This window comes from Electrona antarctica, assembly GCF_951216825.1.
Source record: "Electrona antarctica genome assembly, chromosome: 20".
Classification (NCBI taxonomy): Eukaryota; Metazoa; Chordata; class Actinopteri; order Myctophiformes; family Myctophidae; genus Electrona; species Electrona antarctica.
Window position 1 is genome coordinate 25106384 of NC_136801.1, and position 13610 is coordinate 25119993.

Consider the following 13610-nt stretch of genomic DNA (forward strand, 5'->3'; position numbering starts at 1 on the left):
TTTAGGCCTGACGTCGAAATTAAAAAAATAAATAAATAAAATAAATTGACATTTTTCTGAAATTCCTATCAGTGGTGCTCAATATTTCATGTCAAGGACCCGAAAAATTATATGTAATTGGCCTCCGACCCCCATCTGAAAATATGTTGTTCCAGGGACACCCCAGAAGCAAAGATTTGAGTTAAAAACGTTATATATTCCAAATTTGCGCCACATTTTCACGATTTTTCAAAAATAGCAGACCTACAAGCTTGTAGGTCTGCTTGTAGACCTACAAGCTTGTAGATCTTCTATTTTCGAATAGCTAAATTATAACATAATGTTTAAAACACCAAAAGGGTTCCCGCCCCAAAATGGACTACAATTCCCATAATGCTTTGGTCCACTGCTCCTCCTTGTGGATAGGGGGAGGACTGTCTTACCGAGACAACATGTAGTCCAGGAAGTAAGTGAGCCCAGTGTCCATGACTCATGGAGTCCATGGACACTTTGAAATACTGACATATCTAAAAACACACATTACCCACATAAAAACCCCAGGAAAGTGTTTATCTCCCAAACATCATTCAAATAAAAATCTGGTTGCAAAAGGGGTGAAGTGGCCCTTAAAGCACCCCCACAGCCCAAATGGAATGATTCTCTATTGCAAAAATGTTATGCAATCACTGCCAATCTCTCAGTCAAATCATGCAAAATAATAATAATAAAAAAGAATGTGTGCTTGTGTGTGTGTATGTGTGTGTGTGTGTGTGTGTGTGTGTGTGTGTGTGTATATATATATATATATATATATATATATATATATTTGCATGTTTCTTATGCATATCTGTCTGATGTATTGTTGACGTGTTGTCGTTTGTTTTGCCGTTTAGTGTTTTCTTTGTTGAAGACGACCACAACAACGTTTCACTGTGTCTTCATCCTCGGTGATACAATGACTGTATGTCAGAAAGTGCTTTTGTGCTCTTTTTTTATGCCACCAAATGAAACCGATCAATCGTGCTTGTACATCTGCTATTTTTAAAATGTTGGCTAAAAAGGAGGACTTTAGTGCGTATATGCACGAAACACAAGAAGAGCGAGATACAGAGAGAGAGAGAGAGAGAGGAGAGGAGAGGAAGAGAGCGAGGGAGAGAGAGAGAGACATCTGCTGTCTCATGATTCATCGACCAGTGCAGGGATATGGGGTGTCGTTGCCATTAAGGGTGACAGTGCACCAGTACACTGCACTGTCCTGCAGACCGCCTGAATCCCTCCCTCCTTCCTCGCGTTACATCCGTGCACCCTGGGAGCTCACAACGCATCCGTGCACCCTGAGCTCACCAGATTGTGTGTCCGACCGTCGACCACATGAAGCAATGGTTCCCAAAAACTGTGTGTGTGTACGTGTGTGTGTGTGGGGGGGGGGTGACGGGATACACTTTTTCCGTTCCGATACCACAATAAGGGCTGATACCGATACCGATACAGTATCGGGACATCTATACTCTAAACTAAATGTAATGCCTACAATTCCAAGTGCTTGTTTGGGTGGGAAGGTCCCCAGTTCGAATATAATTCATTTTGGCGAACCCTGGACATAATCCAGGCAAAATCCCGATTTGATCTACCAACAAGCTGACAAACAATGTGTCGCATCACTCGGCTTATTGAGCTGCACTGTCTGAGCCATTACACCACACTTCATCCCACTCTCCACTCTATCTCTCAGAGTCGCTGATTGAGCTCTGATCTGACAGTTGCATAATCCAGCTGGTTAACCCGCAAATCCCTGTGTGTCCGTCTGTGTTCCCTTTGGCCCAAATATCCTTTCTGTCTAGTGGAAAGTCCAAAAACAGTTTACGTTTCAGGATTCAAATTCAAAAGAAGCAAAAAAATAGCCGATCTACAACAAGCTCGAAACGCATTTGAGCTTGTAGATCTGCTTCTTTGACGCTTTTGTGTGACACTAGTAGGCCGTTAATTTATGAAAAAAAACACAACGAGTTGTGAAGACGGAGATAATAGGTTTCTGCCCGACAGCAACGTTATGGATATCCCAGAAGTCTTTCCTAGATACGGGGTTACTGATATAACGTTATACTGCAGTACATGGAACCAACTGACAAAAATAATAGTTCTAAATAAAGATATAGCACTTTCATCTCACTCGGTGTGGGGTTCCCTGTAGCCTCGGGGGGGGGGGGGGGGGCTCAGATGGGTGAACCAATAGGATCCAACGCTGTGATCCCAGCGGCACTGGAGCGTGCGTGCCATAGGATTTATAGTCGCCGGGTTCGCCTCCCGGCCGAGGCTACAACACTTCTACACAATGTATCGTGTTATTATGAACTGTGATTGGTGGAGGTGGTGAGTGACGTGCGCGGCGGAGAGAGGGAGCGCACCTGGTGATACTTCTTGAGGATGTTGTGCATCTCGGCCACGTCCTCGCTGCTGATGGTCTTGATGACGTAGCGCTTGTCGTACGAGGTGTGGAAGCGCGCTCCACTCCGCCCCTGAGCCTCGCTGATCAGGGGAGCACTGCGCGTCAGTGAGTTCTGCGGGGGAAGAAAGAAAGAAAGAAAGGCTCAATTACAGCTGTTCGGTCCAGGATCGGGGGCCCATATTGAGCGACAAGGAATACTGTGAATGTGATAGTTTGCTACTGTATGCAATATTTTTCCCCCCCACAGCATTTGGAAAAGGGTCACAGACAGACCAACTTTTAACCACTGATGGCCTATTCATACTCCAGGTTTCGGTGATGAGGTAAGTAGGCCTTTGATATGTCGTGCAAGTGCAGAGCCAAAAGGTAAAGTTTACTAAGTATTGAGGGTACTACAACTTACAAGTGGTTAAATGTTTGAAACAAGCAAAAAAATATATTAATTGACATAACACTGATGATGCCGTCAATCAAGTCTATGAGGCCATATATATACAAAATATAGGAAAAAGTCTAAATTGCAACAGTGTAAAGTCTTTGTTTGCTTTTGTATGTCGTCGTCACATTAAGACCTGAGACCGGATCTACAAAATGTCTTCTAAATCAATTTCTTAAAAAAAAACTTTTGTTTCTTTCTATATCAGTGGTTCTCAAACTATTTCATGTCAAGTAACCGCAAAATTATATATAATTGGCCACCGAACCCCATCGGAAAATATGTTGTTCCAAAGACCTGGAGCTTGTATATCTGCTATTTTTCAACAGTTAAAAATTTAAATAATAAAGTGGTAGTTAAAGTGATTACAAGCACAAGCTATAAAGACCATAGACTAAAAAGTTTAGGCATAAGGGGTAAGGCGGCGTGCAAGATAGGGCCCACAGTATATTTGGCAAATGGCTGCCCCAAGAACGGACGCCCCGGACGCATAGGATTCATGTGGTTGAAGTTTTAGCTGTTCTATTTGGACTACAAGCACTTCAATAAAGGAGGACCTGAACCTAGCAACCTTCCCATGGGCGAGGAGGATCTGAACCTAGCAACCTTCCCATGGGCGAGGAGGACCCCTAGCAATGGCCCAGGAGGACCTGTCCTGAACCTAGCAACCTTTCCATGGCCCACAAGCAGCGTCCGACCCTGGCGACCCTTCACCTGCTGTCCAGCTGATCCTCCATATGAACAAGGACGCGCGCACACGCACACGCACACACACAGAAACAGCTGCTGACCACAACATTGAGCCCAAAATGTAACACGATCCTACACATGCCATGTCGAACTCTCTGCCACCCCCCCTCCACCCCTTTCCCTGAAAGTGCCCGCATCCTCTGAACATTATCTGCAATGTTATAATGTATACTGTTAGTATTGTATTCCATCCGTGATGTAATCCTTCATGTTAGTATTGCATTTCATCTGTATTGTGTTCAATAACCACATGAACCACCTTATCATCCCTATCATTCTGGGCTGAACATCCGGCGTGTCTGCAGGACAGTGCAGTGTACTGGTGCACCGTCACCCTTAATCTACAAGCTCTTGTGACACAATTATGGCAGTTATGACACGCGGAGAGCTTGTACGTGTCAGTGCTCTCACGCAGAAACCTCCAGAAATCTCCATTTTCTAACGTTTGGGTGTTTTTTCCGTAAATGAACGACCCACTTGTCTTGGTCATACTACGGCGGCACACCAACGTATCCGACGTAGCAGATCCACAAGCTCGAAACGCCCATTTGGGAGTTATTTTGTCGCTGGATCACATTTTCAAACTCAATGTCATGCCATCTTTTTACCCCAAGAAAAGGTGGAGCGCAGGGTTTATTATCACCTCCTCATCACTTTTTTTCTTGTTAACATTGTTACAATACCCAATTAAAACCAATTGGTTCTGCTACAGTTAGCCGTCTTCTAGCACGCTAGCTCACAGCTGGCAAGTCCTTGGTTATTATTACATTAAGGAACGCTGCCAGTATATATCGAGGAATAGCGCCAAAGAGACAGAAATGTGTTGGCGAATGTGGAAATATGTGAGAAAGCTATTCCCTCAATAACACGAGAGACCCCGCCATGACGGAGACAGATATTAAGTACAAAACGTACAAACGGACACCACTGTTTGGTCCCTGAGCGCTAAGGGCGTTCTCCTCCCGACAGCCACCCACCCACTGCCCGTTGGCTGGAGTCAGCCAGCCGCGCGCTAATGTAAACACCAGAGGAACCAACGACAGCTGCAACAGAGAGCCCGGGACGGTCTGACCTCTCCACCGACACGCTCTGCCAACTCTCTGCCTCGCCGTGGGAGGAGGACTTTACTGGGATACAGAGAGACGGAGAGACAGAGAGACAGAGAGGGAAAAAGAAAGAAGGATAGAGAGAGATAGGAACAGAGAGAGAGAGAGAGAGAGAGAGAAAGGGGGAGGGCAAAGGAAGTAAAGGAAAAAGGAAAAAGGAGTGCGGAGCAACAGCTCGGTGCTGATAGGCCAGGTCCAATAACTTTTGGAAACTATTAGTAGCATACTAGGCTTTGAGTTTTAACTGCTTAAGCACTTAAACCCTGTACACCAGTAGTTCTCAACGTTTTTGGTGTGTGTGTGTGTGCGTGTGCGTGTGTGTGTGTGCACCTGGAAATCTTGGTCATCGATGCCAAACCTCTCTCGGAGGTTCCTGAACACCAGGGGGCAGTACTCTTTGAACTTGAAATGGCTCGGCATGTTCTCCCTAGACACGCACGCGCACACATGCACACAGTCGCACACACACACACACACACACGCGCACACGCACACGCACACACGCACGCACGCACGCACGCACGCACGCACGCCACATCAGACAGTGGTAGAAAAGTCATAAAAGTTTGGCGTGACCACATCGGTACATAAATCACAATAATCAGAACCTCTTTATTTGTCAAATAGGAATTTGATTTTGGAAGAACACATGCAAGAACAGAGAGCATTCCAACGACTTTACAAGACAGTGGACAGGGTGCGAGATAGAAGACTTCATATAGTCAAAGAAAACAAGCTGCAAAAGACAATAAGTGCAAGATAAAGAGCGCAATAAAACCAGATAAAAGTAGCTTGAAGGGCAGATAAAAGCACATCGTTGCTATCCTCCCATCTCCAAATTTGAACTTATGTTCTTTCATAAATAAAAGCCCTATATCACCATACAAGAGTGTCACACAAAAGTAGTGAAAATAGATCTACAGCTCGGCTCCTTTCACTACTTTAAAATGTTATTAAGATAGCGGGGGGGGGGGGGGGGGGAGGACATGTTCTGGACATACAAGGTTTCCAACGCTATTCAGATGAAACAGACTTTGTTGTTTCTTGGCGATACTGTGTGTTTGTGCGTGCGTGCGTGCGTGCGTGCGTGCGTGCGTGCGTGTATACTTATGTAATCTAGGTAGGGATTAAAGGATGACTCACTTGTTGAAGAGGTGGTTGTCCACTTTAATCTTGGAATAGGCCTTGAAGTCATCGGGCATAAGCATGATGGGGATCTGAACATGGCTTAGCTCGTTTATCTGCACAGAGAGAGAGGAAGAGAGAGAGGGAGGGGGGTTAGGGATGTTTTTTCATGACCAAAACGTAATATGTAGCATTTTATTTACACACACAGATGCAGGGGGTCCCCCACAAACATAGCATCACAGTCATTTTAACCACTTAATATCCATTTATACGCTGGCTACTCAAAAACAGCAGATCTACAAGCTCACAGCGCTGCCACTTCGTGCCGCGCTGTGAGCTCGTAGATCGGCTATTATTTTTGAAGATTTTCTTTTTTTGTATAATATAGAAAATGTTTTGAAAATGTTTTCATCTGAAATCAGAATCAAGTACTGGTCTTGCAACCACTTAATTACGGAGCTTTGTGTGTCTCTGGCTGCCTGGCTGGGTCAGTCTCTGGCTGCCTGGCTGGGTCTGTCCGAGCACGAAAATAGCATTTGGTTGGTTTTCAAAACCAAGTGTCACTGTTGTGCAGCCTAACACACACGTACATATTAACTGTATATATGATGATTTCAGGTGTGACAGTACAGTACAGTGACAGTACAGTACAGTAGAGGGACCCCCTGGGGACCCCCACACGGTAACTGTCATTTCTCAACCGTTTCGGACGCGGGGCGGCCCCCCCGGGGACCCACCACTTACTTCACACGGGTGTGATTTTGTTTTTACACCATATCTCTTTGAGATCACAACCAAATCTCTTTGAGATCACAACCAAATCCCCCCCCAAAAAAAAATAACAACAATAAAGCACAAGCCTCTGAGAGAGAAAGCCTGGTGCTGGTATTTTTCAGCTGCCCTCTCACTTAGCACTGTGTGGGAGGAATAGTAAATCAAGGGCTGGGGGAGGACAGGGTGTGTGTGCTGCAGTAGCACAAGCCTCATCACATCCACAGCACTCCTTCAAGAACCTTATGGGGCTCAAGGCAGTAAAGGCACGCACCCCTAGCAAATAATGTTAAAACCTCAGCCCGAAATCTGGGCGTGTTATTTGATTCTAACCTCACTTTTGATGCCCAAATAACAAAGGTTGTACAGACATGCTTTTTTCAGTTAAGAAATATCGCCAGAATAAAACCATTCCTCACATCTACAGATCTTGAAAAAGTAATCCATGCATTAATTTCCTCACGTTTAGACTACTGTAACGCCCTGTACTCCGGACTCAACAAAAAAGCCATAGCCCGCCTGCAACTAGTGCAAAGTTCTGCAGCAAGACTACTGACCAACACCAGGAGGTGTGAACACATTACTCCAGTACTGGCCTCCCTGCATTGGTTGCCAGTACATTTTAGAATTGATTTTAAGATTTTATTGACTACTTTTAAAGCTGTGCGAGGGCTGGCCCCAAATTACATTTTAGCTATGTTACAGCCCTTACGACCCCACACGTACCCTCAGATCGGCAGGCAGGGGTCTACTGACTCCTTTTAAAACAAAACTTATTACCATGGGCGATAGGGCCTTCGCAGCCCGGGCACCGAAACTCTGGAATGCCCTACCCCAGAACCTGAGGGACGCACCCTCAGTGGCTGTCTTTAAAAAAAAAAAAAAAAACTTTTTTACACAGGCTTTCCCATAGATAGCCTGTTTATTGTTTATTATGTGGTGTTATGTTATTTTATTTATTGTCCGTTCAATGATATATATATATTTTTTTTAAAGATATTTCTTTTGCGGATTACGCCTTTTATTGGTTTTTGAAGGGACAGACAGTAGGCTGACAGGAAACGGGAGAGAGATGGGGGAAGACATGCAGTAAAGGCCGTGTCGGGCTCGGGAGTCGAACCCGCGGCACACTGCGACTGGATTACCAGTCGGGTGCCCAGACGGTTACGCCACCGCCTGGGCTCCGTTCAATGATTTAAACAGTTTTTTTTTGTTGTTGATTTATCCCACAAACTACCTCTACCTCTTACTGTATTGTAAAGCACTTTGTGAATTTTGTTCTGAAAAGCACTCTATAAATAAAGTTTATTATTATTATTATATACGTATAATGTGTATATATCCTACAACTAGACCGGTCACCGGCTGTAAAGCACCGAGTCGGTAACGATGGAAGTTGGAGATCCATGCCCCCACCCGGCTATGCAATGCTCGTTGTACCCATGTCAGAGTACCCGTTCCACCCATCTGTCTGTGTCCCTTTTATACCCATATATGGAGATATCTGGATCTGTCTCTCGGTGTCCCTTTATTCCTATATATGGAGTTCTGTGTCAGGCATGCCCAAATATGGAGTGTTGTGAACAGGCCAGCTCCATATATGGACCATGGGACCCTGGCCAGAGCCCGAGCAGAGGCCTTTTGTGGCGGTTCTGGACAACCGTGGCTCCGACCGACTCGACACCGGGCACTGCACTCCCCGTGGGGGTGCGGAATGCACGTGTCGAATTTGAAGTCGGTGGGGCGAACGGTTCTCGAATTACGTGGATTACAGCCGTACACACGTACAGACAGAAACATTTTAGATTGGGACGGTAACGAGTTGTGAGTGCACACTTCGTCCGCAGTTCAGATCGGCAAGTCATAGTAGTTTGATATACAATGGGTTTGTATAGCAAGGGAGCGGGCAGCTAAGATTTATATTGTAACTATGGAAACCGATGACAGTGCAACGTCACAGCATGACGTCACATAGCCTTATATAAACTGGCGTACGATGTAGTATAGCTCAGTTAATCTAATAAGAGTATAATTATGGAGTATCCAGGAATGTGATTGACTTTCTCCGCTCGTCGCTTCGTTAATCAGCCGCCTTCATACAGTCCTAAGCTACAGGTCCCCCCAAGATAACAAGAGGACCTCGGCAATAAATATCAATATCCAAATACTGAATCAAGCAACTTAAAAAAATCTGTCTTTCCGTCTCTGAGAAGTGTGGTGCAGAACGGCAGAAACAATGACCGAGAACTTCGGGACCGTCCCAGCTGTGGCCGAGACCCCAGAGATTAAACTCTTTGGGAAGTGGAGCACTGATGATGTCCAGATCAATGACATCTCCCTGCAGGATTACATTGCCGTGAAAGAGAAGCACGCCAGGTACCTGCCCCACTCCAGCGGCCGCTACGCCGCCAAGCGCTTTCGCAAGGCCCAGTGTCCCATCGTGGAGCGTCTCACCAACTCCATGATGATGCACGGCCGCAACAACGGCAAGAAGCTGATGACCGTGCGCATCGTCAAGCACGCCTTCGAGATCGTCCACCTGCTGACCGGAGAGAACCCCCTCCAGGTGCTGGTGAACGCCATCGTCAACGGTGGACCACGCGAGGACTCCACGCGTATCGGTCGTGCCGGAACGGTCAGGAGACAGGCTGTGGACGTGTCCCCCCTCCGCAGGGTCAACCAGGCCATCTGGCTGCTGTGCACGGGGGCCAGAGAGGCCGCTTTCAGGAACATCAAGACCATCGCCGAGTGTCTGGCCGATGAGCTGATCAATGCAGCCAAGGGTTCGTCCAACTCATACGCCATCAAGAAGAAGGACGAGTTGGAGAGAGTTGCCAAGTCCAACCGTTAAGAAACCAAAAATATGAAATAAATTCCAGTAAAATATGAATAATAATAAGTCTGGGGTGCTCCAATAAGCCCGAGTAGACGATGAAATGACAAAAGAAAAGAGAAAAAATGCAAAGGAGTGTGGAGTGGACCTAATAATAATAATCACTAGAAATGCACTGTCGAGGTGCCAACTTGCACACAATCAGAGCGCGCAACTACTGCTACTAACTAATGTCTATTACAACTGCTTTAGACCCGTTATTGACCTTAACTTTGAAACGTACCTTAGTTATGTCACCATCAACAGCCAATAAGGGACCACCATTATTTGTTTATTTTTAAGATATTTGTTGGGGTGTTTTTTTGCCTTTATTGGTAGGATACAGTAATTAGACAGGAAAGGAGGAGAGAGAGGAAGACATGCGGCAAAGGCCGACGGGCTCGGGACTCGAACCAGCGACACGCCGTCATGCTGGATTACCGGCCTAGGTGCCTCGACCGCTCAGCCACGGCCCAGGCCGGAGCCGAGTGAGCAATGCTCAATGAACCACATGAGGGTGGAGATTGTGTGGCAGAGTTTCCATTTGGAGCTGGCCACCCACCACCCACAACCTGTCACAAGCATGATCCAAAGCCTGTGTCATCCAAAGCGTGCGTGCGTGCGTTGCTCCCAGCCATGGCAGTGTGCAGGTATAGACACATGCTTATCTCCATATTTTAACATTGTGTTTTTTTAACGCCCAAATATTTGATCATACTACAGCGTCACACAAACGTATCAACAACAGCAGATCCACAAGCTCAAAACGTGGCGTTAAAATAATACTTTAAAAACTAAAATGTTATCAGTCTGGATCATGAGTACGCCATAAAGCCTCCTCCCCACTTCCCTTTCGTCTTTACAGTCGTGCAAATTTATCCTCATATAAATAGAAATAACCTAAAGCATATATAGCTTGCTGCTTAGCAGAAAACGAAATAATAATAAATAAAATTAAGTAAAGATATTTGAGAATATATTTCCGTGAACGGATTGCTCGGATTTCGGGAGGTGTAGTTCCAGACTGCACTGTCTATAGCATTCAGGAGGTAAGTAAGTAAGTACATTTTATTTATAGAGCACTTTTCAAAGAAAAAATACATCCTAAAATAAAGTGCTGACGAAATAAAAACGTTTTTAACAAGTTCTTAAAACAGTCGACAGACTCTGCATTCTTTAGCACAAAGGGCAGGGCATTCCACAAAGTGGGGGCAACCACTGCAAATGCACGGTCACCCTTTGTTTTGAGCCTAGTTGCTGGAATGGACAGAAGGCCTTTATCAGAGGACCTGAGAGAACGTGTATTTGGCTTAGAATGCAGTAGTTCAGAGATGTAAAGTGGAGCCAGTCCGTGTAATGCCTTATATGTTATTAAGAGAATTTTGAAATTGATCCTGGATTTGACTGGCAACCAATGGAGTGCAGCAAGCACGGGAGTAATGTGAGATCTGCGGTGTGTGTTTGTGATAATCCTGGCAGCTGTATTCTGTACTAGTTGAAGTTTATGGATTGAGGAGGAACTGAGGGTGGTGTAGAGACCGTTACAATAGTTGAGGCGGGAGGAGATGAAAGCATGGATGATTTTTTTCTAAGTCTTGGGGAGTGAGGACTGGTTTGATTTTTGAGATGTTACGAAGGTGAAAGAAACATGACTGGGTGACCTTCTTAACATGGGATTCCAGGTTCATGCGGTTGTCGAAGAGGACACCCAGATTTCTAGCGGAATCGTTTATGTTGGATGCCAGAGGGCCTAGGGAGAGCCGTACGGCGTTGGAGATGCTTTCAGGGCCTATGATTAAGATCTCTGTTTTGTTGGAATTTAGCTGAAGGAAGTTTTGGGCCATCCAATTATTGATTGCTGTGAGACAATCACGTAGGGTAGATAGTTTATCAATGTCTTTTTGCTTGAAAGAAAAATAAAGCTGGGTGTCATCGGCGTAGCAATGATAGGCAACGCCTGAGGTGTAGTTCCAGACTGTACCGTCTATAGCATTCAGGAGGTGTAGTTCCAGACTGTACCGTCTATAGCATTCAGGAGGTGTAGTTCCAGACTGTACTGTCTATAGCATTCAGGAGGTGTAGTTCCAGACTGTACCGTCTATAGCATTCAGGAGGTGTAGTTCCAGACTGTTCCGTCTATAGCATTCAGGAGGTGTAGTTCCAGACTGTACCGTCTATAGCATTCAGGAGGTGTAGTTCCAGACTGTACCGTCTATAGCATTCAGGAGGTGTAGTTCCAGACTGTACTGTCTATAGCATTCAGAGAATGTGGAATAGTTGGGGCGCCCGCTGGCCAAGTGGTCCAGGCGCATGCCAAATTTAGGCTTTGGCCTGACAGCGCGTTGCGTGTTTGAGTCCCGTTCATGACGACCTTTGCTGCATGTCTCTCCCCTTCTCTCTCTCCCTCTTTCCTGTCCATCTTCACTTGTCTATCAATAAAGGCAGAAAAGCGAAAAACAAATCTAAACAAAAAACTTAAAGAGAGGTTGGAATAGTTGTCTGGTTACGCGAGGCTAATCGTCTGGCAACGTGAGACGATATGCTCTGGAGTTCAACGACCACAGCGTTTTTAACACAATCAGTGCCGGGATTCCTTCAAAATAGAATCCCTGGGGTGCGGGAAAGACATGCTTTTACTGGATGGGTGGAAACGGTTAAAGATGCTCACTTTCTAAATGCAAGGATCACACATAGTAAATATCGTGGTCCATGTCGGGTGGACACCTCATAAATCCATGTCCAAAACGTTACTTTTCAGGATTCAAATCCAAAAAACAGCCAAAGTAAGCAGGTCTACAAGTGCTTCGGGCTTGCGGATCTGCTACCCTTGATACTTTTGTGTGACGATGTAGTATTGACAAGTTTCGTTAATTCACGAAAAGAATATGGAGCTAAGGTTTTTCTGCCCCGATACCAAGCATATATTAGGGTAAAAGCAATACATATATAACCTTTTCCCACTTGTGAGCCCTATAAATGAAAAACTAAAATAATCTGATCTACAAGCTCACAACGTATTGCACCGCAATGTGTTTGGAGCTTGTTGATCTGCGTAATGGAGCGGTGCCTCCGCTCCATTACGCAGCTATGTGTGTCCCTATGTATGCGTGTCCCTGTGTCTGTCCGAGCACGGACAGGCAGCTGAAACACCTCAGCAATACCAGTGGAGTGCAGTACAGTACGAGAAGTACAGAGTACAGTGCTGTTGCACCCACTCACAGGTGATTAATGTTATGCTTGCCTATAATAACATGACACCACACCAGGCTGAAAGTGCCTAATTAACACACAGTCATACCTTGTCCACACGGCAACGCAAAAAAAGGCATTTTTAGATTTGTTTGAGGATGAAAGGCCCAAAGGGGCCAAAAAAAACCATACAACATGTACGTGTTGAGAGAGCGTGAGAAACAGAGAGTGAGACGGGAGAAGAGAGAGACAGCTTTGTGTGTGTGTGCGCGTGTGCGCGCACGTCTCAGAGCCTTGTCGTGACAGGCAGAGACGCCACAGTGCTGCTGCCGCGGTGTGGCACAGATGCATTGTGGGTGCTCACTCAGCGTGGAGACGTCACCTAAACAACAAAGGCCGGTCTCACAACATTACCGCACACACACGCGCACACCCACGCACGCACTCGCATGCGCGTCTCTCACAACGGAGGTATAGGAGGACGAGGAGACAATGTAGCTACTGCTACTGTTATGTTGCCACACACACACACACACACACACACACACACACACACACAGCCCATTGATAGAAAGACAGCGAGGAACTCACTCATAGAGACACTACAATGTAGGTACCTCTTCAGGTACACATTCACAGTACACACACACACACACAGTCACACACACACGCACACAAATTGCTGATTATTTTGAAGGTTACATTACAAATGCATCACATGCGCACACACACACACACACACACACACACACACACACACACACACACACACACACACACACACACACACACACACACACACACACACACACACACACACACACACACACACACACACACACACACACACACACACACACACACACACACACACACACACACACACACACACACACACACACACATTAAATGTAGCCTATGGAAGGATATACA

General features: G+C 45.7%; 2 protein-coding genes across 3 annotated transcripts in view; one reads left to right on the plus strand and one right to left on the minus strand.

Moving 5' to 3' along the window:
* Positions 1–13610, minus strand: part of pip4k2aa (phosphatidylinositol-5-phosphate 4-kinase, type II, alpha a) — a 67499-nt gene that overhangs the window by 25695 nt on the left and 28194 nt on the right. For both annotated transcript variants that reach the window (XM_079490116.1, XM_079490115.1), the window contains exons 2-4: positions 5861–5958; positions 5048–5144; positions 2385–2537 (exon numbers count right to left, since the gene is read on the minus strand). In XM_079490116.1, coding sequence (XP_079346242.1) covers positions 2385–2537; positions 5048–5144; positions 5861–5958 — 348 coding nt within the window. The remainder of the gene's footprint in view (positions 1–2384; positions 2538–5047; positions 5145–5860; positions 5959–13610) is intronic.
* LOC306913456 (small ribosomal subunit protein uS7-like) lies at positions 8828–9467 on the plus strand (the record flags this gene model as incomplete). Its single annotated transcript, XM_079490120.1, has 1 exon — positions 8828–9467. Exon 1 carries the CDS (start codon positions 8853–8855, stop codon positions 9465–9467), a length of 615 nt encoding a protein of 204 aa, XP_079346246.1. The 5' UTR covers positions 8828–8852.